Source organism: Paroedura picta, chromosome 10 (genome assembly GCF_049243985.1).
Source record: "Paroedura picta isolate Pp20150507F chromosome 10, Ppicta_v3.0, whole genome shotgun sequence".
Lineage (NCBI taxonomy): Eukaryota > Metazoa > Chordata > Lepidosauria > Squamata > Gekkonidae > Paroedura > Paroedura picta.
The window spans coordinates 80,648,379-80,675,817 of record NC_135378.1 but is presented as its reverse complement, the minus strand read 5'-3'; the positions used below and the strand labels follow the sequence as shown (position 1 = coordinate 80,675,817).

The following is a 27,439-nucleotide window of genomic DNA, read 5'->3' as shown; positions in this document are numbered from 1 at the left end:
GCTGGTTGCCGGCAGCTTTCCTTTGATGCCTGGCTTCAGTGAAACGAAATTCCCCAAGGCTGTGCAGGCACGGTAGATATATAGATATAGATTTATAGATAATTATTTTATTGTGCTCCATGTTCATGTCAGGTTTCTGCATCTATGTCACATTATAAGGAATTGTTCTAAAAGAATCAGTTTATTTCTGTTCTTTGTAGAAATAAGTCCTGAAGAAGACGATATTTCTAGCTGAAATGGACTTTACCGGAGGTCACTCAGCGCTCAACTCTGAAAGAAAAGCAATTGACTTATTTGGGTCATGAATAATTTCCTATACCACGATAGTCCAAGAAATTCACTCTGAAAGAGGTTTTACATCATCATCATCATCATCATCATCATCATCATCATCATCATCATTATTTGCCTCCAAGAATTTATTAATTCTTCCCACCTGGAGGCTGGCATCCCAGTGTGGTGTCGTGGTTAATCTGGAGAACTGGATTTGATTCCCCACTCCTCCTCCACATGCAGCTAGCTGGGTGACCTTGGGGAGGGCAATCACAGTTCTCTCGGAGCTCTGTCTCACTTACCTCACAGGGAGACCTTGTACCAGTCCCAGTTCCCTCTCGAGCTCTCCCAGCCCCACCTCCCTCCCACCCTCCCAGGGATTCAGTTGTGGGGACGGTATTTGTAAGCCGCTTGAAGACTCCTCAGTGTAGTGACAAGCGGGGTATAAACCACCCGTCTCTTTCACAGAGGCTGGACGGGGCGTCGTTTCTCTCCCTTTCTATGGAACCGGCAGGACGTGTTCCTCCCGCCCAGCTGGCAACCCGGCTACCCAGGCAGCCGCCAGCGCCCCGGAGGCTTCGGGACTCTGCACATGCCCCGGGGACCCCGTGCTTTGGGAAGCGGCGGGCGGGCGATGCCACCTCCAGCCGGGCGGGGAGACCGGCGCGCCAAGAGTCCCGGGCCAGGCAGGCAGGCGAGCCCTGGGGCGGTCGGGCGCAGGGAGGGCGCGGCAAGCGGGCTCCCCGCCCCGGGGCTGGAGGCTGCCTGACCCGGCCGCTCCTCCTCCTCCTCCTCCTCCTCCTCCGCGGCGGCCGGGCAGGTGGAGCCTCCCTGGGCGCGGCGCTGGGCACGGAGGCGGCTGGAGGCGCGCCGGGGCTGGAGCTGCTGCTGGCCGGTAGGTCGGGCGGGGGCTTCTCCCGCCCGGGGTGGTTTTCCGGGGGGAGGGGGTGGAGAAAAAGCGTCCTGCCCCCGATGCCGGCCCGTCCCGCCGCAGAAGAGGGCTGCCGAGGAGGGCTGGGCTGGCTGGAGTGACTTCCCAAGGAGGAAAGGAGGAAGGGTCTGGGGGCTTCCCGTTGGGAAAAGAGATGCCTAAAGTGGGAGGGGGGTTTCTTGGGAGGGGTGGAGAGAGTTGACCGGGAGACCTTGGTCTCCCTCTGCCGAAATCTTGGAACTGGAGGACATCCATTGAGCCTGGTGGGCAGTAGGTTCAGGGCAGGCAAAGGAAATACCACTTTACGCAGCGAGCTTTGAACATGTGGGATTTGCCGCAGGGTGATAGATTGGATAGTTTCCTGGAGGACCAACCTGTTGATGGATACTAGTCCCGGTGACTGAGGGGAAACCTCCGCCCTCAGAGGCACCGAACCTCTGGATCCCCGGGCCAGGAGGCACAATCAGGGGAAGGCCTCGGCCTCTCTGCTCTCTTCTTGGCTCTCCCGAGGAACTGGCTGGCCACTGTGTGAGACAGGACGCTGGGCTGGATAGACCTCTGGCTTGACCCAGCAGGGCCCTTCTTATAAAACAAAAGTTTGAGTCCAACGGCCCTCTAAGACCGACAGAGTTTGATTCAGGGGATAAACTTCGGTGCACACTTCCTCGGATACAAATGGCCATCCCATCTTATCAGGGCCTCGTCCTCTAAACCTGGCAAAGAATCCAAGAAATGGCTCCATGAGCCAGGGAGGTATTAAGAGCGGCAGGCTCTGATCCGGAAATCCGGCTTTGATTCCCCGCTCCTCCTCCACATGCAGCCCGCTGGCTGACCTTGGGCCAGTGACAGTTCTCTCAGGGCTCTCCCCTGCCTCACAGGGTGCCTGTGGTGGGGAAAGGAAGGGAAGGTCATTGTAAGCCCCTTTGAGACTCCTTCGGGTAGAGAAAAGTGGGGTATAAAAGCCTTCTCCCTGAACGACATCTGCTTGTAGCCTTGATCCTTACGTATGATAGAAAAACACCCAGTGGAGACTCTCCCTGCTGTTAAAGTGCTCTGGGCTTCCTTGTTTCCATTGCTTCAGGATGGGTGGGGAGCGTTTTCTCTCCGACAAAACCACTGAGATTAGCTCTGTGCATTTCTGCTCTTCCTGTGTGTGTGTGTGTGTGAGAGAGAGAGAGAGAGAGAGAGAGAGAGAGAGAGAGAGAGAGAGAGATAGAGATAGAGAGAGAAGTGGAAAATGCATTTTGAGGGGGTGAGTCAAAATTCCTTTCGGGTCTGGCATCTTTCATCTCCGGCAGCGTTCAGCCAAAAGCGTTCCTCACCCTGGTTGAAAGAGTCTCAAAAAAGGAGCCCTTGTGGTTCGGTTTTGACAGGATGCTGGCAAACCAGAGGTGCACGCTTCTGTGGCCCCTGGGGAACAGGGGCCAATGCTTGTGCACAGCAGCTGTGTGTGTGTGTGGGGGGATGGTGTTGTCGTGTGTGAAGGGCATCCCAGTTTCCAGAAGACCCCATGCTTGCACAGAGGGGCAGTGGGGCGTGGCATCCTTTCTAAACCAGGGGTATCTTGGTGGCCCTGGAAGCATTTCCCAAATGGGTGCGAGTTAATGAATTCTTATATATTTAAAAAATATTTATCGGTTGATATGTGGTTATGTTGACCAGTCCCCCCTCCCCAAATGCCCAGTGATGGGTCTGGAGGGGGTGGGAAGGGGGGGGCCTGGGTGGGCATGTGTTCAATGTTTTGGATGTGTTCACCAATGCGTGTAAAATTGAAGGATTCTTTTAAATAAGTTGCTTAATTCTTTACGGCCATTCGCTACATTTTGCATAGAATCATAGAATCAGAGTTGGAAGGGGCCATGCAGGGCATAGAATCATAGAATCATAGAGTTGGAAGGGGCCATACAGGCCATCTAGTCCAACCCCCTGCTCAACGCAGGATCAGCCCAGAGCATCCTAAAGCATCCAAGAAAAGTGTGTATCCAACCTTTGCTTGAAGACTGCCAGTGAGGGGGAGCTCACCACCTCCTTAGGCAGCCTATTCCACTGCTGAACTACTCTGACTGTGAAATTTCCCCCCCTGATATCTAGCCTATATCGTTGTACTTGTAGTTTAAACCCATTACTGTGTGTCCTCTCCTCTGCAGCATGGGACCTGCAAGGCCTCTAGCTCAGGGGTAGTCAACCTGTGATCCTCCAGATGTTCATGGACTACAATTCCCATGAGCCCCTGCTAGCCATTGTCGTTGTTGTATTGATATCTGCTTTCTTCTTCAGCATCCTCCTGAGGGAAGATCATCATGGCATCTGCTTGGGTGAGTAAAATGAAAAGGCTGAAATGTTTTTGTCTTGTTCAACTTGGATTTTGCCCGGGAGCTTGTGTTGGGGGAGAAGGCAGGCAAGTCACGGTTGCCGTCTGGCTTGATGCCGTCGGGTTTTCAAGTCAGGAGAGGAATGGAGGTGGCTTGCCGTGGGCTCTGCGTAGCAGCTGCGGCACGAGGGTCTCCCATCCAACTGCTAAGTAGGGCCAGCCCTGGTTAGCTTCTGAGATCTGGCGAGATTGCTTTGGTAGATGCTGTGATGGGAGAATTGGGCTGATTTTGCACGCTGGAGGCAACGAATTGCCGGCAGATCTCCTGTGGGTAAGCCTGCCCAGTCAAGTAGCCAAAGGGAGCCCCCACAATCTACTGGCAAGTAAACCGTGCCTTGAGCCTCCTTATAAGTAATTCCTGAATTTGGGATGCACGTTTAGGCCATAAACATTCAAAGAGCAACATCACGGAGGGTCATAGTACTGGACTTGGGGACAGCCATAGTTCTAGAACTGAATCCAGTTGCATCTGAATGACCATCAAGATTTGGGGAGTAGAAGCTTTCGAAGGTCCAGGCTGCCTTTATCAATTAAAGAGAAGAACTGCTGGCTTTTATTCCCTGCTTTTCTCTTCCCTAAGGAGTCTCGAAGCAGCTTACGATCGCCTTCCCTTCCTCTCCCCGCAGCTAGCATCGTGAGAGGCAGTTGGGGCTGAGAGAGCTCTGAGAGAACTGGGACTTTACTTCATGCAAGTGCTATTGCCCAGGCCTCGCCACCTTGCCAGTAACCCCCCCCCCTCCCCTCACCCCAGCCCTTCTCCGTTGCCGGGCATTTGCCAGAAGGGCCCTAGCAACCGTGTTCCTGGCCCCCGTTTGGCAGACAGATTCCACCTGTGGGCGGGACCCCAGCTTTGGAGCCGAGGGCACCCGCAGCCGGGTTCTTGCTTGGTCAATATAGGTGTGGCGGAACACAGTAAACAGACCGTTTGGAAACCGTCTCTGGAGTGACAGAGGAGGAAGTGGGGTTACTCCTGCGGTCAGCGAAAGAAAGCACTCTTTTCTTTTGCAGAGATGTGTCGGTGGGGAGGGCGGGTGGAAATAAACGGCTGAGTTCTGGGCAGAGCGCTGGGGAGGGATTTCTGGTTTCCTCCGGGATGCAGAGGCAGGGTTGGGTGATGCCATTCACTGCCCTCTGAAGTCCAAAACGATAAAGCAGTGGTTCTCAACCTGGGGGTCGGGACCCCTTTGGGGGTCGAACGACCCTTTCACAGGGGTCGCGGCAGGGCGAGCAGCCCTTCTCTCCAAGGGGGTCCCGGAGTGGCCGACATCGCTCCTCTTCCATTTCATCCACACAACAGCCTTGCGAGGTAGATCGAGATAGAACGTTTGTCTGTCTAGAGCAGCGGAAAAGAGCGAGATCGGCATGGTGGGACAAGAGGCAGAACTGAACTGAGAAACCCCCCGAAAGAACCAATTTATAAACAATCATGAACTATGGATCTTTACGCCATTGGTCAGTTTAGGTTTAATTTCTGTGAAAGAACCCTTGCATCGTTTTATGGTTGGGGGTCACCACAACAGGAGGAACTATATTAAAGGGTCATGGCATTAGGAAGGTTGAGAACCACTGTGATAAATTGTCCAGCCTGGCTGTGGGAATGGTGGATTCCGCAAGGGAGTGGCGGGATATAAATCTAATAATAATAATAATAATAATAATAATAATAATAATAATTCTTAGCAAGGCTGCCTGGAAGGAGGCGGGCAGGGAGAACGAACACTCTCTGTCTTCTGTTGTGTTGTGCACAGACATTTCAGTGAGGAAGAAACCTTACTCTTTGGAATTGGCGGTTAGGTTTTTTGATTCTGCAAGAGGGCTCCTCACCTTTGGTTTTGACACGCCCTCTCCGTTTGGGATTAGTGATCAGAGATCAGCGTGAAACTGAGCAGCCAAATGGAGCTGCTGGAGTGCAGGTCAGCATGGATCAGGGCCCTTGTGCTGGAGAGGAGGGTTTTAACTCTTCCCCTTCCATTTTCCTGGTGAGCAATGCCTGCCCTTCACCCTGGCTGCTTTAGGGTTGCTAACTCCAGGTGGGGAACTTCCTGGAGACTTTTGGGGTGAGGTTTGGAGAAGGGAGGGACGCCAGTAGAGGGGTCAGGCCAGAGTCCGTTGCCTAAAGCAGCCATTTTCTCACATCCTCTGTAGACTCCAGATCAGCTCAAGATAGACAAGCTGTGTTAGTCTGTCTGTCCTAGCAGAAAAGAGCCAGGGTCCAGGAGCACCTTAAAGACACACAATTTGTGGCAGGAGAGGAGCTTTCGTGAGTCACGGCTCCCTCCCTCAGATTCTTGAAGAAGTGAGGAGAGACTCAAAAAAGCTCCTCCCCTTCCACAAATGGTGTGAGTCTTTACTGCTGAATTCTTGCTCTTTCCTGCTAGGAGTCCCATCCTAGTTGTGAAGGAAGAGGTGAGCACAGACTCTCTCGAAAGCTCCTCCCCTGTCGTCCATTTTGTCAGTCTGGAACAGGGGTAGTCAAACTGCGGCCCTCCAGATGTCCATGGACCACAATTCCCAGAAGCCCCCTGCCAGCATTCGCTGGCAGGGGGCTTCTGGGAATTGTAGTCCATGGACATCTGGAGGGCCGCAGTTTGACTACCCCTGGGAGGTGTTGCTGGGCTCTGGCTGTTTTTCTGCTGCTGCTGCCGAAATCAGTTGCGATTCCGAGAGGTCTCCACCAGGGGGTTGGCCGCCCTAGAAAATTTTAAGCCAGGGGGCAGGATCATACCCAAACATGTCTCACGTTGGGATTCCTTTGGGGAATGAAAAGCGGAGTATTAAAAAAACCCCAGCTCTTATTCTCTTTGTTTTGGGGCCCTTGACACTGAAGCCTCTGAATGTTCTTCTGAGGGTTCACACCCCTTGTCCTGCTCGTTTGGGGTAGTGGTTAGGAGTGCGGACTTCTAATCTGGCATGCCGGGGTCGATTGTGCGCTCCCCCACATGCAGCCCCTGGGTGACCTTGATCTAGTCACAGCACTGATAAAGCTGTTCTGACTGAGCAGGAATATCAGGGCTCTCTCAGCCTCACCCACCTCACAGGGTGCCTGTTGTAGGGAGAGGAAAGGAAGGTGATTGTGAGCTGCTCTGAGCCTCCTTCGGGTAGGGAAAAGCGGCATATAAGAACCAACTCTTCTTCTTCTTCTTCTTCTTCTTCTTCTTCTTCTTCTTCTTCTTCTTCTTCTTCTTCTTCTTCTTCTTCTTCTTCTTCTTCTTCTTCTTCGTGGCAGCGAATTTCCCCGACCCACTGTCTCCCTGGCTTAAACAGCATCTCTCCGGGATGAGCAGAGGAGCTTTCTGAAATGTCGCCGTTTATGAGAACTTTATCCAGCTAGCGTTTCACGCCCTTGTTGTACTGCCAGTGTACGTTATTTGGGAGGCGATTTCAGGAATGTGCTGTCCATTGTGTCCCTTTTGTGGGCTGGATTTGGCTGTGCTCAGTATCAAAGCGTTCTTCTGCTGGCCGGATTCTGGTCCTGGCCATTCCCTCCCCCTTTCTGTCTCTCTTTTAAAACCGAGGAACTAAGTCAACATTCCTGAAAGGCTGAGGTCATCTCTTGTTTTTTCCCCCTTTCCCTTCTCCACACCCAAGTTCAGTTCCTCCTGCCCCGTTTTTAGCTGGATTAGATGTTATCAACAGAAAGCTACAATAGTTCTTAACTCAACAAAATTTGGGTCCAGGGGCACCTTGAAGACCAACTAAATTTTATTCAAGGTGTGAGATTTCGTGTGCAGGCACACTTCCTCCGACAATGAAATAGAAATAATCAGAATGCAGATATGAGAAGAGAGTAAATTAGCAGGAAATTAGTAACCGGCATCGTGAAGTTACCCAACAAATATGCAGCAGAATGAAGATATTTAGCACAAACAATCCTGGCTTGTGAGGGGTGTGTTAAGAAGACTTTGGAATGAAGTGACTACAGGAAACTTAAGGTGTTGTGTTTAGCATATAGTCTCTTTTCAGTGATTTAACTTTGTTTTATTTCTGATGTAAGCCGCCCCCAAGACCATCTTGGGGTGGGGCAGCCCAAAAATCAAACAAACAAACAAACAAATAATGCCTTGCTAGAATAACAAAGTGAAGTTCATCAGTCCTTGGGGTTCAATTCCTCTAAGCAAAAATCACAAGGGGAATAAAAATGTTAATGTTAGTGATTAATGGCAGATGCTTTGCCAGTTAAGGCTAGTGTTTAATGTTAAGGTTAGTGATTAATGGCAAAGGCTTTCCCAGTTCTGAAAAGAAGTCATTAAAAGACACCTGCTGCTAGCTCCATTCGTCTCCACCCAAGCATGGAGGCATCCCCATAAGTGACATGCTGATTTTGTAAAACCAGAGAGTTCGATTCTAAATTACATTACATACTACTATTCATTATATCACATTACAATCTGCATCCAATTGTCCCAAATGAAACAAAATGAAGAGGGGATTATAAGCAATGCAGGTATAAGAGCCAAATGAGGTTAGCAGAAGTAATGAGATAAAAAACCAATATCCCTGTTGAGTCCTAGGGGTTCCATTGTTGTGATAACTTATATCTCAGCAGTTTCCCTTTCCAGTCTGTTCTTGACTTTTTTTTTTTTTGGCAAGAAAACAATTTTGAAGTCTCTCATTGAATGTCCTGGAAGTGCTTAACCGGGCATCCCCCCAAAAAAAAGTATGGTCAAATTTATATTCCTGTGGTCAGGCCATAACTGGAAGAATGTGGCTTGGATTGTTGGCATTGGGGGTGGGGGGGAAGCTTACAAGGGCAGTTGTCTTCTTTTGGAGAAAGTTATGTTTCTGGTCCTCCTAGTCCTAGTGGGAGAAACTAAACAATTCCCTAAACATGTCAGTAAAAAGACTCGGGTATTGGTACTAGAGCTGGCATGCCATTTCACAAAAAGTTTTTTTTTAAAATCATGGTGGGATTGGCTGTCCAATCCAAAACTTCTCTCGTTCTCCTTGCAAGCCAGCAGTTTAATTATATAATTATAAGAAGGTTGAGTTGAGCCGTACCTTTAAGATTCACCAAGTTTTACGAAAGCAGACTTCTTCAGATACTTCAGATACGTTCTCCTCGTTGGCCTGGACAGCCCAGGCAAGCTGGAGCCAATCAGATCTAAGCAGGACTGATCCTGACTAGTATTTGGATGGGAGACCTTTGAGGATGTGGATGGTAGTTCCTCCAAGGACCACTAGGGGTCATGATGCAGAGGCAGGAAATGGCAAAACACCTCAGAATGTTCCATGCGGCCGCCGGACAATCCTTGGATCTCCTATCTACGATGCACGAACCATATGATCAATACTTAAGTAAATAAATCCAACAATCTGACGAAGCATGCCTGCAACAAAAGCTTATACCGCGAATAAAACTCAGTTGGCCTTAAAGGTGCCCCTGGACTCAAACTTTGTCTTGCTGCTTCGGACCAAACACGGCGACCGACCTGAATGTACATCCTTGTAATTCATATCTGCAGATATTGAAATATTCATAAAATATTCATCCCCCCCCCCTTTCCCTCGTGGATCAATGAAGCTGAGCTGTCTCTCATGGCAATCAGGAGGTGTTTCTGGCCCTCAGTTTTCTTCTTTACCCTTCTTTCGTCCCATTCAGGGAAATGGAGCTTATTCTGAGCCCTTTTCCCATGTGAAGCATTGTGCTCATTGTGCTCAGCAGTGACTCTCCTGTGTTAATTGGTGTGTGCATTTTGGGGCTTAAAACCAGAAGAATATCTTTGTAAATTTGGATTCCTCCCCCCCACACCACTTTTTTTTTTTTAAGGTCGGCAATCGAGGCACAATCCACGATGCTGCGGGTTTTAATCCAGCGAGAGACGCCGAGGCCATTCGGAAAGCCATGAAGGGGATGGGTAAGCTTGTGCAACTCTCCCTCGTAACTGCAGGCGGTTCTGAATAAAGGAAGCAACAGAAAAAAAGAGAGAACCTGTCCCAGGCTATCAAAACCTGTATCCAGTATAATATTTGTACAGGACACGTTAATGAGATATTGAAGCCAACATCAAATTGCGTCTTATCTCTGTTTTAATGATTAATGAAGCAACCAAAACGGACTCTAGATTTGTGCCGTTTTCGATGCTGAATTTTCATCGGTGGTCGTTTCCTCCTACGATTGTGAAAATTATCCTTGCAAGTTTCCAATGTTCCGATATTTTTTTTCTATTCTATATTGATGACGATCGTGTCTTTTTACTATATATCCAGCTCAAAGTTGTAGCAGGAACTCTAGTCGTATAACACCGGCCTTCAGCTCGCAGGTATGGGAGAGCTTTGCCAAGAGAGCTACGACTCTGAGCTACACTCACAATCTGCCTGTGTTCATACAATCAGCAGTTTTGTCAGATGACTATCTAGCCTCAGTTTAAAAATTCCCAAAGATGGAGAACCCACCACCTCCCGAGGAAACCAGTTCCACTGAGGAACCGCTCTGACTGTCAGGAACTTCTTCCGGATGTTTAGCTGAAAATTCTTTTGAATTAATTTCAACCCGTTGGTTCTGGTCCGTCCCTCCGGGACAAGAGAGAACATCTCTGCTCCATCCTCTATATCAGGGGTAGTCAACTTGTGGTCCTCCAGATGGCAGGGGCTCATGGGAATTGGAGTCCATGAACATCTGGAGGACCACAGGTTGACTACCCCTGCTCTATATGGCACCCTTTTAAATACTTGAGGATGGTTATCAGGTCCCCTCTCGGTCGCCTCCTCTCCAGGCTAAGCAGACCAAAGTGCTGTCTCATCGCTGGGCTGTGTTGTTTTTGGGAGTGGGGGTTCAGCTGATTCCAAATGACAATGGGATGCATTTCGTTTTAGGAACAGACGAGAAAACTCTCATCGACATCCTTACGAGCAGGTCGAATGCTCAGCGGCTAATGATCGCAGGTCAATATCGGCAGGCTTCAGGAAAGGTAAAAACTCTCGGCACATATGAGAACCCATCAGTGCAGGAACGGAATGGAAATATTCCCGCTGTACGGGACTGCAGTGATAACTAAACTGCACCTTTGGCTTTGCCAAGAAAAGTAACGTGAGATTTCGGGGGTTCGCATACTGGGAGGCCATGTCCTGAGCCTGCCTTCCCCAAAAGACAATGGGGCACAGGGAGTAATGTTGTAACTAGACAAACAGGGTCCCACTCTCCATGAAGCTTTCTAGGTAGCCTTCAGCAGGTCTCCTGACCTACCTTGCAGGATTGTTGTGAGGGTATGTTCATGTGCAGTGTCTGGAGCACCTCTGAGGAATGGCAAAGTATAAATTGTAGCCGTATGTCAGAGAGCTGGAGAGATGGAGCAGTGCTTTGTGAGTCCCATCTGCAGTAAATAAGTGTCTGGCCATCCTGGGGATGCTGTGGGGGCCCAGGGGGGGTTAGTGAGGACTGAGTGTGGGGAGGCGGGGCAGCCCAGTTCTGGATGAAATACGTGCCTTGGAGGACTGGCTAGAACCCTTCTTCGTGTGGAAGGAGCCATTTTTGTGATATCCCAGTGGTGAAAGCAAAATGGGCTGTGAGGTTACGGATGTGAATTTTGACCGTGAGAAGTAGTCTGTTCCTTTTGTGTTCTGTTTAGGATCTGAAAGATGCATTGAAGGCCGATCTGTCAGGTCACCTGGAGGATGTGATGGTCGCTCTTGTAACTCCACCAGCGGCTTTTGATGCTAAACAGCTGAAGAAAGCCATGAAAGTAGGTATCCATAATGGTGATGCTATGTTTGCTGTATTCATTGAAGTGATTTAGCCCAGGGGTAGTCAACCTGTGGTCCTCCAGATGTTCATGGACAACAATTCCCATGAGCCCCTGCCAGCAAACACCATGCAGCTGCCATGAACATCTGGAGGATCACGGGTTGACTACCCCTGATTTAGCCCGCTCTTTCTGGTGGCGCTTCAAGACAAGATTTTTTTAAAAATTTACTATATATATATATATTTGAGATCAATATATCTAATTCTCACTGCAGCCAAATCTGCAGATTCTGAAATCTAGGGATCAGGGCCATGAATAGAGAAGACAACCTCCAGTTTTGTTCTACAACCTCCAGGTTTGCAGAAAATTCTGAAATCTAGAAAGAGTAGAAGCAGTGCCTGTACCTTTAAGAAGCATATGCCCTCTGTGGCGGTTGCTAGACAACTACAACAATATTGGCAGTTGACGCCTCGGTTTTTGCCAGGGAAAGGGGGAAGTGGCAGAACCTATTTCAGGGCTGCTTTGGGCTTTGAGGAAAGACTCAACAGGGTTAGGCAATCGCATTACTGACTGTAGAGATGCCTAGTATTTTAAACTTTTGAAATGAGTGAAATGCTTTTTAAAGACCCGGCTTTATTTATGCTGAATATAGAGCTTGAAAGCCTCTGTTTTCAATTTTTCAAATACGTATTTCCTGTGAGTGCTGGGAGAACACCAAAAAACCATCTTATGGAATATATGTTCCCGCTTTCAAAATGTTATTAAAAAAAAATCAGTTTATTGGTGCCTCAGCTTTTTCCGAAGGCGGATCCACCCAGGATCCTCACGGAGCTCTTCCCTAAACCATGGCTTGTTTTGTTTTTAAGGGTTCGGGGACCAATGAGAAGGTGCTGATCGAGATCCTTGCTTCCAGGAACAACCGGCAAATGAAGGAAGTCGCCCAGGCCTACTACACAAGTAAAGAAACCTTTCTGTCCAGACTGGGTGAAATCTTAACAGAGCAGTCAGCGTATTGACGCCCCCTCCCTGCCCCCAGGCATGAGATGGCTAAAGCAGAGATGGGCGAACAGGGGTCAGAGCTGACATGGCGAATTCTAGTGGGATGGTCAAGGCATGAGACCATCTAGTGGGATGGTTCACCATGGTCTGCCTTTTGTGTGTCGCTGCTCCGTAAGACGAGTTCAATGGTGGAATTCACTGCTTGGGGGTCAGGGGGCTCCCCATCACTGGCAATCTTCTGGCAACCACTGGACGAACGCTTGTCAGGGATGCTTTAGGCTAATCCTGCATTGAGCGGAGGGTTGGATTACTGGTTCCAGGCTTCATTGATTCCTGAGCGGGAAGCGTGCAGTCCCTCATTCCCTCCTCTGTTTGCCATTCTCCCCCCCCCTTACACTGTCTTGCCCACCTGCCTTCTCCTCCCCCACTGCCTACCTATCTGCCTTTCTCCTTCTCGTTTTCCAGTCCTCTCAAAGTTTGACCAATCTGGACAGTGAATGCAGCTTGGAGCATGAAGGGGAGTGGGCTCTTAATAAGTAGGTGGGCAACCGGGAAAGGGCTGTGGTAGTGCCCCCCCTCCCTGACATTCTGGGCTTTGGCATCTGCCCTACCACAGGGTATACTGACAGGTCTGTATATGTGCCCTTCCAACTCTATGGTTTTATGATTCTATGATGATTTTACAGTTCTATGGCTCAGAGAACCAGTGTGGTGCCGTGATTAAGAGTGGCAGCCTCTAATCTGGAGAACCGGGTTTGATTCCCCACTCCTCCACATGCAGCCAGCGGGTGACCTTGGGTCAGTTACAGTTCTCTCAAAGCTACCTCTCAGGGTATCTGCTGTGGGGAGACGAAGGGAAGGCTGCATTGAGACTTTTCGTGTAGTGAAAATCGGAGTATAAAAACCAACTCTTGTTCTTCTTCCCTCCGTGTCACCCCCTGCCCCCCCCCCGGTCCATCCCAGATTGCTTTCATTCTCCAGAGGTTCTCAGAAGGGAGTGTCCTGTTTTTCAGGCAGATGAATTTCGGAGTTCTAGAGAACCTGATTGAGATGGATCGGGGAGTTAAATGCAGCCCAGCCAGAGAAGTCCAGGCTTGGCGTAGGTGCGGCCATGGTGCGGGGAGTCCGTTGCTTTGATTAAGAGCAGGAAGATTAATAGCTGCTTTCTTAGAAGATGGATGAAGCCCGGCCAGGAGTGGGGGGCGGGGGCAGATTTCGCTTCTGGCTCTGGTGCGAGGTCTGCGAATGAGACCCTGGGCCGGCTGAGCGGTGCCCATAAAAACGGGAGCCAAGAACCAGCTGATGGAGTCATTACTGGACGTGTCCCAAAGCCATCCCCGTGCACGAGGGTGAGCGATCGCCCATTAACCACATGGTGGTTTACTCCACAGAGATGGGATCCAACTGGCTAGAGGGCCTTTAATTTCGCCTCGCCGATTTGTTTTTGTAAAGCGTAATTTTGTTGTTGTTGTTTTTTCAAGAACGCCCCACGCCTAAGAGCTGTGTGGATCCGACCAGAGCGGAATAAGCCGTTGCTTAATAGTGCCGTGGAGCTAAGCAGAGCTGCATGACTAAGCACTGGGCCTTCCCTGGGACGTCAGGATTTCCGCCTTCTTTGCACAGAGCGGCTTCTTGTGGCCTCAGGGCTCTTTCTTTCCTCCGAAGGGCTTGGCAGCTCAGTTGGCTCCAAGGAGCCCAAGAAGGGAAGTGAGCGAGCATGTTTAAAGTGCTGCAAAAGAAGCATCCCGTTGCGGGCCAGCTCATCTGTAAAGTATTGGGTTAAATGCTGGAAAAAAATTATTTGCCTTGGAAAAAGAACAGTTGGGGTTTTTTTATGCCCCGCTTTTTCACCCCCTGACGGAGTCCCAACATGACTTCCAAACACCTTTTCTTTCCTCTCCCCCACAACTGACTCCCTGGGAGAGCTCTGAGAGAACTGTCCTGCAGAGAGCAGCTCTTAAGAGAGAGCCAGTTTGGTGTAGTGGTTAGGAGTGCGGACTTCTAATCTAGCATGCCAGGTTCGATTCTTCGCTCCCCCACATGCAACCAGCTGGGTGACCTTGGGCTCGCCACGGCACTGATAAAGCTGTTCTGACCGGGCTGTGATATCAGGGCTCTCTCAGCCTCACCCACCCCACAGGGTGTCTGTTGTGGGGAGAGGAATGGGAAGGCGACTGTAAGCCGCTTTGAGCCTCCTTCGGGTAGAGAAAAGTGGCATATAAGAACCAACTCTTCTTCTTCTTAAGAGAACTGTGACTAGCCTAAGGCCATTCAGCTGGCTGGTATGTTAAGGAGTGGAACACCAAATCTGGTTCTCCACATTAGAGGCCACTGCTCTTCTTTTCTTTAACCACTATAACTTGCTGGCTCTCAAAGACGACTATTTTTTGTACCTCACTGCCGAAAGGAATCTCAAAGTGGCTTAGTCTCCCCACAACAGACACCCTGGGAGTTAGGTGGGATTGAGAGAGCTCCAAGAGAACTGCTCTGCAGAGGCCAATTCTAAGAGAACTGTGACTAGCCCAAGATCACCCAGCTGGCTGCATGGGGAGGAGCAGGAACTCAAACCCAGGCCGCCTCTCTTAACCACTGTCCCACACTGGCTCCTAAGCACAGAAGCCTTCCGCAGAATCAACAGTTCTCCTCATTTCCCAATTAAAGGGAAAATGCTGTTCAAACACATTGCAAAGGTGATCTGTGTCTGATGGTAACAAGCGAAAGACATTTTTATTTGCAAAAAACAGAAGCATATCTTACACGGCTTTGTCATGTAGCTACATTTAACTGCTGCTAAACAGGCTAACTTTGAAAAGGTTAACTTGCTACTTCTCCGCTTCTTCATGCCTATCTCCCCTGGGCTTTTCTTTGTCTCTCTCAGTTCACAAGAAGAGCCTCGGCGATGACATCAGCTCTGACACGTCCGGCAACTTCCGGAAGGCCCTGCTGACCCTGGCGGATGTAAGCAACCTGGGGCAGCCTCCGTGGTGATTGGTTGGAGCACGCGGCACCAATGCACCGTTCCCTCTTTCCCCTAATAGTTCTTTCCATGACATTCCAGCTCCCCTGGCCTTCCAGGTCACAAGCTTCTTGAGCTGGATCACACACTTTCTCTCATAGCACCATCTTACCACCAGGAAATGCTCCCATGAGGGAGTGCTTGTGGCTTACTGGCAGAGCCCCTGCTTGGCAAGTCCCAAGTTCAATCCCCGGCATCGCTAGGCAGAAAGATCTTGCAGTGGCTGACGTGAAAGACCCCAGCCGGAGTCCCTGGAGAGCTTCTACTGAGGGTCTGAATCAGGATACAGCAGCTCCAAATTGTGCATTCCACAGTCTCTTTGTGGAGGGATGCCAGCTCAGGTCTCTCAGTGCAGAAATGAACATCGCAGCGTCTTGCTTCCTAGCCAGCCACTGAGACCATCTGAGAGTGTTCTTTCTTTTGTGTTCACCTGGTACATCTGTCTCGACATGGACCTTTTCGAGGAAATAGAATATGACACAAATCTTGTGCGTCACCCGTGTTCCTTTCCAAGAATCAACATGAAGCTGCCAACTGAGTCAGACCTTTCGTCTATCATATTGCCTGCTCGGGCTGGCAGCAACACTCTGGGATCTCAGCTGGAGCTTTTTCAAATCATGTCCAACCTGGTCCTTCTAGCAAGAGAAGATGGATATTGAACTTTGAGCCTGCTGCGTGCAAAGCAGATATTTTAGGCCGAGCCACACTTCCTTCCCCATCTCTAAATTCGCATCGGGGACATAGGAACACTAAATGATTTCTAGCTAATAAATGTTCTGTCAACTACCTTGTGTGTTGTTTTTAACCCTTTCGCTTCTCTGATTGCAGAGCAGAAGAAGTGAAAGCCCAATTGTGGATGCACATCTGGCCAAGAATGATGCGGAGGTATGTCCATTTACAAAAGAGCTGGCCACAGAATCCCGTTATGGGACATCTCCTGGCTGTTTCTCCCAAGTTTGAATTGCAGTGGGCATCTAGTATGTTCTCCAATCATGTATAAATCATGCAAATGTACTCTGCTCTGGTTCGGCCTCTCTTGGAGGACTGTCTTCAGTTTTGGGCACCCCAGTTGAAGAGGGATGGAGACCAAGTGGAGCATGTCCAGAGGAGGGCAACAAAGATGGTGAGGGGTTTGGAGACCAAGATGTAGGAGGAAAGGTTGGGGGAGCTTGGTCTGTTTAGCCTGGAGAGGAGACAACTGAGAGGGGATCTGATAACCATCTTCAAGTATTTAAAAAGGTGCCATATGGAGGATGGAGCACAGTTGTTCTCTCTTGCCCTAGAGGGATGGACCAGAACCAGTGGGATGAAATTAATTCAAAAGAAATTCCGTCTAAACCTCTGGAAGACGTTCCTGACAGTTAGAGCGGTTTCTCAGTGGAACAGGCTTCCTCGGGAGGTGGTGGGTTCTCCATCTTTTTAAAAACAGGCTGGATAGCCATCTGATACAGAGGCTGATTCTGTGAAGGTTCAAGGGGGTGGCAGGTGACAGTGACTGAGCGATAGGGATATTAGTGTCCTGCATAGTGCAAGGGGTTGGACTAGATCAGGGGTAGTCAACCTGTGGTCCTCCAGACGTTCATGGACTACAATTCCCATGAGCCCTTGCCAGCAAATGCTGGCAGGGGCTCATGGGAATTGTAGTCCATGAACATCTGGAGGACCACAGGTTGACTATCCCTGGACTAGACGACCCATGAGGTCCCTTCCAACGCTATGATTCTATGATTCTATGAAATCTAGACTCATTTTTGAAGATATTTGCTTCATTTTTATTTGTTAGTGATGGTAGGATGGTTAAAAGTATGCAGACTAGGGGTGTGCATTTGGCTAATCAAAGCTGGAAAAACAGCCCAAAGATACCTTACTGTTATTTTTCTGGTATTATTTCAGCTGGATCTAGTTTTTGATTTGGGGGGGAGGGGGCTATCCAGAATGGCCAAACTCAAAAGATCCTGAAAATATCCAGAATCTTTTGGGACCACCAGATAGTTGAAGTTGAAGGGTGTTTAAAGAGGTTGCAGTCCCTTAAAAGACCTTCTGTGTGAACTTGTGGCTTGGAGAGGGTGTTTAAAGAGACCACAAGCCCTTTAAACACCTTCCAAGTTCACTCGTTCCACAGCTTGCGAAGGCAACTGAATCTTAAAGTCACCATACGCTGGCTGTGATTTGAGGGCACTTAGTTTACACTTAGACAGCCACTAAGTTGTAACTCACATCTTTTGCTCCAGTCCGGCCAAGACAGACAGCCCTGGTAAGAAATTCAAATGACTCCCCCCACCCCCCGGATGGGGAGGTCAGACCAGTTTGCAGAGCCCCAAAGCAGCTGGTAATTGTGTACTGCCACGGTTTTGGATTTACAGGTTTCACCAGCAAGTGCCTCTGAACTTTCCAGCTCATTGTGGTTCCCTCCTGCCTGAGGGCTCCTTTGGCGAATGTTGAGATATGTACACAGTATCTCCCATCCTCCACATTTCCCTGGTTTAGGGGACTTTGGTCCGGCATTAACAACTGACAATGCTCTTCGGGGGGTCTAGTCCAGGGGTAGTCAAACTGCGGCCCTCCAGATGTCCATGGACTACAATTCCCATGAGCCCCCTGCCAGCATTCGCTGGTGCCGAGAGAGCTCAGGCACTCAGGTTCATTCGCCTCCTTCCCTTTTCTAGGTCCTCTACAACGCGGGCGAAAAGAAGTGGGGCACGGATGAAGACAAATTCACAGAGGTCTTTTGCTTTAGCAGCCTGCCGCAGCTGAGACACAGTAAGAAACAGGCCCATTGTGTTACATCTCTTCTGTTAAGGGTGACTGTTTGAAGTGGGCAAGCATGTCTGGTTTGCCAGAGTGCAAGATTCGAACACATGCCCGTTGTACTTTTAACAGCATTGAGGCACTCTCATAAGGCATCATCCAGCGCAGTGGTCCCCAACCCGCAGGCCATGGCCCGGTGCCGGGCCGCGAAGGCCTTGGCGCCGGGCTGCGGCTCCCTCTCCCCACCCCACCCCCTGCAGTAAAAAACTTCCCAGGCCGCAAGCTTGCGGCCCGGAAAGCTTCTTACTGCGGGAGGGGGGGAGAGGGAATCAGGGCCGCGCATGCGCACATGCGCCATGCGTGACCGAAGTCACGCACGCACTGCACTTTTGCGCATGCACGAAAGTGCCGCGCACGCGCAATTTTGGCCGCGCATGGTGCATGTGCGCGGGCAAGTCCGCGCATGTGCGGCATGCACGGGCGGGCAGTTGCCCTGCCGGTCCCCAGCCTCAAAAAGGTTGGGGACCACTGATCCAGCGGGCAGAAGAGGCTTTCTCACACATTCTGACCCCTGTATTTGGGATGGAAAAATGCTGTTAACATGCTCATACTTTGAGGGATGTTCCGCTGACTGCCTTGGTGGTGTTTCTCTCTTGCACTTGCTCAGCCTTCTCTGAGTACCAAAAACTCTGCGGGAAGGACATAGAAGACAGCATCAGGAGCGAGATGTCAGGGCACTTTGAGAATCTACTGCTGGCGATTGGTAAGAAGGACATTTAGCTGTTGGGAAGGAGGAGGGGAGGTGATCTGCTGGGGGTGGGTGGGTCTTGAATTCGAGGGAGTGGCTTGTCATTCAACCCGCTGGGCAGGGTTGCCACCTGGAGATTTTGGAAGGGGAAGGCGGGGTTTGGGGAGGGGTGGGACTTCAGTGTGTTCGAAAGCTGTAGAGCAGGGGTAGTCAACCTGTGGTCCTCCAGATGTTCATGGGCTACAATTCCCATGAGCCCCTCCAGAAAACACTGTCAGGGGCTCATGGGAATTGTAGTCCATAGACCATCTGGAGGACCACAGGTTAGCGAGCTTTCCAAAGCTGCCGTCATCTCCAGGTCAACCGACCTCTGTCACCTGGAGAAGAATTATAACCTGAGGGGATCTCCAACCACCACTTGGAGGTTGAGAACCTTCCTGGTGGGGGGTCTTGGAGAGGAGGTGGGGCTTTCACCTGGCAGGATCCTTGGGGCTTTAGCCTCTTCCCGCACCAGAAGCACAAGGGGGGGGGGGTAGCTGTCCTTCAGCAGGATTCTAAAATGCTGCTCTTTACCCTTTCTATCCATCCATTCTTTCATTTTTTTTAAATCATTTTTATTCCTTTTTATTTATTGATCTTTTTATTTATTCGTTTATTATATTATATATTCTTTATTATTTGTTTATTTCTTCATTAATTTTGATTATTTCTTTATTATTTTTCTTTATTGTTTGTATCATGTACCTATTTCTTCAAGCAAAGGTTGGTTACCCACTTTTCTTGGATGCTTTAGGATGCTTAGGGCTGATCCTGCGTTGAGCAGGGGGTTGGACTAGATAGCCCGTCTGGCCCCTTCCAACTCTATGGTTCTATGATTCTATCATTATTTGTCATTATATATTTATTATTCATTCTTTATTATCAGTTATCCGCCATTTATTCATTTGTGTGTTTATTCATTGGATTTAAATTTGTATTTTTAATATATGTAATTATTTATTTGGGGAGACACGTGAGGGTTTGCCCTGATCTCATCAGATCTCTTAATTGGTCCTGGTTTGTATTTGGGTCAAGCCCATGACGCAGAGGTAGGCAATGGTAAACCCACCATTTGCCTCCTGCCTCTAAAACCCTACATGGGGTCACCCGAAATGGGCTGTGAATAAGGGACACAGCAAATAAAAATCCATAAGGGATACCTCAGTAATCCATTTCCTTGCCCCAGCTGCTAAGAACCTATCCTTCAAAGATGAGGCCTTGATATCTTTCTCACAATAGATGTAAGGTCTGCAGCAAAATGCGATATTTTGGGTGCCCTTTTCTGCTTGGGGTGGACTGGACCTTCTTCAGCTTTCCTTCCTGGAAGGCTCAGATTTTATGCACGGAGCAATGTGGATTTCAAAACGCTGAGAGGCCTATCTTATTTTTTCCCTTTCAAACTGTTGATCTTTCTATAGAATAGGGATGCCGTCTCAGAGGGGACTGTACCGTAGGTTTTTTCCTTTCAAAATGACTCTTTTAGAAAATAGCGAATTATATTTGCACGCCATTCTGCCCTGTGCTGCTTTCCTCGAAGGGAAATTGCACAGCCAGCACCATTAATATGATTGTCCACAAGAGGGCAGTAGGAAGAAAAACATACTGATGGCTGAAGTGAGGGTTGGCCTACAGCGGAACACCTGTTGGGATCCTTTGCAAGGTCCCCACCTGTCGTTCCTGTAAGCCAGGGGTAGTCAAACTGTGGCCCTCCAGATGTCCATGGACTACAATTCCCAGAAGCCCCTGCCAGCATTTGCTGGCAGGGGCTTCTGGGAATTGTGGTCCATGGACATCTGGAGGGCCGCAGTTTGACTACCCCTGCTGTAAGCCCTGCTGCAAAGTTGTACGTGTGTGAATTCAGGGGTGGTTCAACAGAGATAATGCAACCTGAAGGGTCTACTCTAATTCTTTTTCTTTTCCCCTCTCCCTTTCAAGTTAAATGTGCGAAAAACACCCCTGCGTTCTTTGCGGAAAAACTACGGGAGGCTATGAAGGTAAGTCTTCCGCTTCTGAGTGTTCCGCTACAGTTTTGAAACGGAGGTTTTGTGTTTGGAATTTAAGAGAGCTGAGCTGGGTTTTTCTACCCTGCTTTTTTACCCCCAAAAAAGAATCTCAAAGGGGCTGACAGTCGACTCCCCTTCCTCTCCCCACAACAGCCACCCTGAGGCTCAGAGAGAGCTCTGTGAGAACTGGGACTCACTCAAGGTCATCCAGCTGCCTGTGGAGGAGGGGTGGGAAATAGAGCTCAGTTCTCCAGATTAGAGGCTCTTAACCACAGTGCCACGCTGGCTGTAAAACAGTGATCGTTTTATGGAATGTTTAAAACGTTGCATGTTGTTTTTAAAGTAGAAAGACAGCTTATGGATATGAGAAATAATTCCGTCCCCCTCCTTGTTCACAGGGGGCCGGAACAGATGAATTTACACTGAACAGAATCCTGGTATCCAGATCAGAAATCGACCTTTTGGATATTCGAGCTGAATATAAGAGGATGTTTGGGCATTCCTTGGCTTCTGCCATTCAAGTGAGCACTTTAACCAAGTCTCTAGTGAGGTGTGCGGTGGGGTTGGGCTTACCCCAGATTGGTTTATTTAGCCTGGAGAGGAGACGACTGAGAGGGGATCTGATAACCATCTTCAAGTATTTAAAAGGCTGCCAGGTAGAGGATGGAGCAGAATTGTTCTCTCTTGCCCCAGAGGTACAGACCAGAACCAATGGGATGAAATTAATTCAAAAGAAATTCCGTCTAAACATCTGGAAGAAGTTCCTGACAGAGCGGTTCCTCAGTGAAACAGGCTTCCTTGGGAGGTGGAGGGTTTGGAGATTTCCATCTTTGGAGATTTTTAAGCAGAGGCTGGATAGCCTTCTGACAAAGAGGCTGATTCTGTGAAGGCTCACGGGGGTGGCAGGTGACAGTGGATGAGCGAGAGGGTTGTGAGTGTCCTGCGTAGTGCAGGGGGTTGGACTAGATGACCCAGGAGGTCCCTTCCAACTCTGTGATTCTATGACTCTGTATATCTGGGCATGAAAGATATTTATTATAATATTGAAGGTGAAGGCCTCGGTGCTGGGGCCCGTCTAGGGTGACATTTTCATGAATGATTTGGACGAGGCGACAGAGGGTCCATTGTGCAGATGATGCAAAACCAGGTGGGGTGTCTCATACCCCAGAGGAAAGAACCACTTTTCATGAGATCTGGAGAGATTGGGCAACTGGGCCATAGCCAACAAAGTGAATTTTGATAGGGAGAAGTGTGAAGTATTACATTTGGGTAATAAAAATATGATGCATAAATATAACACGGGATACCTGGCTTGATAGTCATGCATGCAAAAGGGATTTGGGGGTTCTGGTGGACAGTAAATGGAAAATGAGCCAACAGTACAATACGGCAGCTAAGAAGGCAAATATGATATTAGGCTGCATTGCTAGGAGTGTAGAATCCAGGGCAAGAGAAGTGATTGTACCACCCTGTTCTGGCTTTGTGTGCAAAAAATATATATACGGAGAAGGGGTCCCTCAGTGGCTATGAACTACATCTCTTTGTCCTTTCTCTTCCCTGCAGTCCGACACCTCTGGGGATTACAGGGCCACCTTGCTCAGGATTTGCGGAGGAGACGACTAATGGGAGATGAACCACGGGAAATGCGCCAAGCTGCCACGCCCTCCTTGCCCTCCCTGCTCTTCACCGTTGTTGCCATGGCTTTCTGAAACGTGTAAAATCGCTGGCCACTTTCTTTGGATTGCTTTCTTCCTTCAGCCTCTTTGCCGGCAGATGCTTCTCCGCAGAGTGTGTCTCTTCCAGCCATTACGACACTAGTTTCTCCGCACGCCAGGAGCTGGAGGGGGAAACCCACGCTGGGCATTTTTATAGGCCAAAATCTGCCTGAGCTGCAGAAATAATTGCTGCTTGCAAAGCTGGGAACTCTTTGGAGGGAGGGAGGAAACGGGAACAGAATGGAATCCTGGGAATCTCAATGAAGCTTGATATTAAAAAAGTGTATCCCTGTTCTGTTTGTTTTTGCCAAATTTCCGCATGTGCTGTTTTTCCGACTGATGGTTTCCAAATCGTGATGTAGGACAGGGCTGTGTGGCATGACATGATTTAGTGCGGCTTGTTATGAGTGTAAAACAAAGGGCTGCCTTTCAGTGTCTGAGTACATCATGTGCATGTTAGGAACTTGAAGCCAGCTTTGTGTTGGGGTTAAGAGTGGTGGTTTCTAATCTGGCAAGCTGGGTTTGATTCCCCGCTTCTCCACATGCAGCCAGCTGGGTGACCTTGAGCCAGTCACGGTTCTCTCAGAGCTGTTCTTGCAGAGCTCTCTTGGCCCCACCGATCTCACAGGGTGTCTGTTGTGGGGAGAGGGAAGGGACGCTTTGAGACTCATTTGGGTAGTGAAAAGCGGGGCATAAAAACCAACTCTTGTTAAAGGTTGAGCTGAAATACAAAATTTTAGTTTAAAATCCAAGTAATTATTAGAGATACATGTGCATAGTAAAAGTTAAAAACATTGATAAAATCTTAGTTGTATATACTGGGGGAAAAACACAGTTAACGGCTGTGTTGGTCTGAAGTAGTACGACAAAATTTGAGTCCAAATTAGCTAACCGTGGTTACAGTGGACATGATCCACCGGGAAGGTCTCCCACACAACTGCCCATTGAAACCAGTGGGAGCCATACAAGAGCAAAGTGGAGCAGCTTTTCCTGAAGGACTAGGCTTTGGCTAAGTGGGAGAAGATACATGTAATATGTTTTTGTCAAAAAAGGCCCCTGGTCGAGTTCTCCTCTTCCTCTCTTTTGTGCAAATTGGAAGAAGCAAGACCTGCAGCTGTTAAAAAGGTTTGTTTTCTCCCATTTCCTGCTTCCTCCCTGTGCAGCTGTGGCAGAGTAAACCTTTCCTTAGATCCGAATTGCCAGCGTTGAGAACAGCAGCCAGGATTTTTCACTGTTCCCATTAGCTCAGTTTCTTCTTTTTAAAACACACACACACAAGTCTTGCCCACTTTTTTGTCTAAAGCTGGGGTAGTCAACCTGTGGTCCTCCAGATGTCCATGGACTACAATTCCCATGAGCCCCTGCCAGCAAATGCTGGCAGGGGCTCATGGGAATTGTAGTCCATGGACATCTGGAGGACCACAGGTTGACTACCCCTGGTCTAAAGGGCCTCACTTTGCTTCCCTTGCCCCACTCCGAAATCAGCCTTCCGTGCTGCTTGAAACTGAGTAAGCTCAAACGCTGCTCTCATTTGCTGCTGGCATCGCCTGCTGGCAATCGGCTATTGGACTTGTGCGAAAACCGTTCGGTCTACTAGTGGTCACCAGGGGGCAGTGTGCCGGCAGGCCCTGGACTCCGGCCTGGGTTAGCCCAACTGCAGGGAAAGGTTTGTCCCTGGCTAAGCCGCTCTGGTTGGGGGGGAGAATGATCCGTGTGCCTTTAGAAAAGTTTCAAGATGGGTAGCTGCGTTTGTCTGTCTGCGGCCGCAGAAAAGAGCAAGAATCCTGCAGCATCTTGAAGATTTAACAAAATTTGTGACGGGCTTCCTCGGGAGGTGGTGGGTTCTCCATCTTTGGAGATTTTTGAACAGAGGCTGGAGAGCCAACTGACGGAGAGGCTGATTCTGTGAAGGCTCAAGGGGGTGGCAGGTGACAGTGGATGAGCGAGAGGGTTGTGAGTGTCCTGCATGGTGCAGGGGATTGGACTAGATGACCCAGGAGGTCCCTTCCAACTCTATAATTCTAGGAGCTTTTGTGAGTCCCTGCTCACTTCTTCAGATATAGCCAGGATGCGAGTTCACCTGCTCTAGTAGAAAAAGAGCAAGAGTCCAGGAACACCTTAGAGACTTCAGAAAATGTGTGGCAGGTGGGGGTGAGCATTTGTGATTCACTGCTTGCTTCTTCAGAAATGTGGCATGTCTCATGAGCAAGAGTTATGCCTCATTTTGTCCTTGACGGTTTTCTCCTATGGAGCAGCAGTTTGTCCTGTCCCCCCCCCCCCCCCCCGAACATGAAAAACTAGGTTGCAGCAATTTGACCAAGCAATCTGAAGTGTAGGGAAGGAAATGAAACAACTTGGGGGTTTGATCCTACTCACTATTTACATGCGTGTAAGATAGCCAGGAGATCCTAAGACTGCCTGCCTGCCGGGGAAGAGACGTTCAGAGGTGATTTTCATGGCATTAACGGAACCTTGGAGCTGAGTTACTCGTAGCTCACGTGGATTTGTAAACAGGATTTCCTGCTGGTTCTAAATTTTAGCCATGGGGGGAAAGGATGCATTTCAGTGTGCCCCATTCCTTCCTCATCCTGAAATTGCTACTTGCTCTACTGGGGGAAATAAGCACTCAAGGAGCAAACAGCACTTGGAAGGAAGGGTAAAACATGAGTAAAAAACATGCAGCACATGCTACTGGCCACACACTTCCAAGAGCCCTATGCAGGGCATTCCTCCCATGGATCAGGGCCATAGCCTCTCTCTTCCCTCCTTTCCCTTATTTGAGGACCCTCACCTTTCCACTATGGGGGTCTCTTTGCCCCCAGTCTGGCGGCTTCCGCTGCGATTATACCCTGCTTGGGACCTCTGTCTGAGGCCTTAGGGAATTTAGACTCTAAATTTGTCCTGTTGCTTCATACCGACACGGCTACCCACTTGAATCGACCTTAGGGAGTTGTCAGAGTAAACAATGCTGAGGCGATCCGTATCTCGCACCCTCTCCCCTTGGAGCTCCTGAGAAGTGCACTCGAAAGCTCACGCCTTGAATAAATCTTTGTTGGTCTTAAAGGTGCCCCTGGACTCAAATTTTGTCGTGCTCCTTCAGACCAACACGGCGGTCCACTTGAAGACTACAGATATACCTCATAGGGTGTCTGTTGTGGGGAGAGGAAAGGGAAGGTGATTGTAAGCCAATTTGAGACTCCTTTGGGTAGAGAAAAGTGGAATATAAGAACCAACTCTCCTTCTTCTTCAGTGATATCAGGGCTCTCTCAGCCTCACCCACCTCAGAGGGTGTCTGTTGTGGGGAGAGGAAAGGGAAGGTGATTGTAAGCCGCTTTGAGACTCCTTCAGGTAGAGAAAAGTGGAATATAAGAACCAACTCTCCTTCTTCAGTAATCTCAGGGCTCTCCCAGCCTAACCCACCTCACAAGGTGTGGGGAGAGGAAAGGCGATTGTAAGCCACTTTGGGACTCCTTCAGGGAGAGAAAAGTTGGGTATAAAAAACAACACTGCTGTTTCTAGGCTATGTGAGCCAGCATACTGTAGTGGTTAAGAGTGGTGGCATTTAATCTGGTGAGCTGGGCTGGATTCCCCACTCCTTCCCATGCTGCCAGATGGGTGACCTTGGGCTAGTCACAGTCCTGATAGTACTGTTTTCACAGAGCAGTTCTGTCTTAGCTCTCCCAGCCCCACCTCCCTCACAGGGTTCCTGTTGTGGGGAGAGGAAGGGAAGGTGATTGTAAGACGCTTTGAGACTCCTTCGGGCAGTGCAAAGTGGGGTATAAAAACCAACTCTTTTATTTTCTTCTACATCTGTAAAGAGAGAGTAAATTAGCAACAAGCATCATAAAAATATCCAACAAATGTGCAGCATAATGAAGATGTTTAGCTGATTAAATAGCCTGGCTAGAATAGCCAGATGTGTTTATAAAGTTATCAGGTTACCAGTCCTTTGGGTTCCACTCCAGTTGGAAAACATAGTAGGGGGAATAAAACTGCCAAGATTACTAACGAAAGGCAAATGAATTACCTTGAACAAAACTTTGTTGGTCTTAAAGTTGCCGCTGGATGCAAAAGCTTTGTTCGGCTGCTTCAGACCAACCGGGCTACCCACCTAAAAAGAGAAGGGGTCACACCAGAGAAGGCCCTGTCTCCAGATGGTCCAGAGGCCCAAAAGCACTGCAGAAGGTCTCAATCCAGCCAGGTAAATCAACCCATCTTGTGGAAGATCTCAAGTTCCCCTGAAAGGGGACTGCAAAATATTTTATTGTTGGGTGTTTACCCCCATGCTGGGCTTCCCACCCTCTCTACTTCCAAACTGCCTTCTACCACCTTCTTGGAGATCTTAACCAATGAGGAGATGGCTTTGTGAGCGGTGCCAAATTCTCCCAACGCTGCCGCCCACAGCACCTTCTCTGTTGCCCGCACAGAGTCACTTATCAAGCACAAAGGCCTTTGGCAGGGACTGAATGCGTCGGGATCCGGAGCCCTGCCAATGAAAGCAAACCTCTCTCTTGCTCAGGCAGTGCCGTGTGAGCCTGCCGCTGGTGTCCGCTGTCCACGGCCATCTGAAAACCGCTTCCCGCCGGCGCTGCAGAGAAAGCGGCTTCTCAGCGGAACGCACAATGGCCCACTATGTGCCACACCAGCTTCTGTGGGAGAAAGGCCGGACCGACCAGGCGGTGTGCACGCCTTAAAGCCAACTGTCCCTTATGGTCGCCGGAATCTGGCACTCCAGGCGACAAAAAGGGCTTGGACGGCGGAAAAGAAACGGGAACAGGACAGGAATAAGGACACCCTTCCCACTAAGCCTTGGTAAAGCCCTGGGGCTGATGTGAGCAGCAAACAAAGATCCTTTTTCATGCCTTGGCGGAAGAGTCCGCTTTTGTGCCCGAGATTCCACCCACTCATTGTTCC

The 27,439-nt window shown here is 49.3% G+C and overlaps 1 protein-coding gene across 1 annotated transcript; it reads left to right on the top strand.

Annotated features, from left to right (window-relative positions):
* Positions 1–1,030: 1,030 nt before the first annotated feature.
* On the top strand, positions 1,031–22,816 carry ANXA3 (annexin A3). The gene is made up of 13 exons (XM_077301088.1): positions 1,031–1,168; positions 3,482–3,519; positions 9,343–9,430; positions 10,389–10,483; positions 11,141–11,254; positions 12,124–12,214; positions 15,135–15,214; positions 16,101–16,157; positions 17,939–18,032; positions 18,688–18,783; positions 20,743–20,801; positions 21,209–21,331; positions 22,374–22,816. The coding sequence occupies exons 2-13, from the start codon at positions 3,505–3,507 to the stop codon at positions 22,431–22,433; spliced, it is 972 nt and encodes a 323-aa protein (XP_077157203.1). The 5' UTR covers positions 1,031–1,168; positions 3,482–3,504; the 3' UTR covers positions 22,434–22,816.
* The last annotated feature ends 4,623 nt before the right edge of the window (positions 22,817–27,439 follow it).

Excerpts from the sequence above, each read along its gene's own strand:
- ANXA3 (XM_077301088.1), top strand. Across the intron at positions 15,215-16,100 it reads CCCTGCTGACCCTGGCGGAT|AGCAGAAGAAGTGAAAGCCC; the intron begins GTAAGCAACCTG and ends CTCTGATTGCAG. Across the intron at positions 18,784-20,742 it reads GAATCTACTGCTGGCGATTG|TTAAATGTGCGAAAAACACC; the intron begins GTAAGAAGGACA and ends CTCCCTTTCAAG.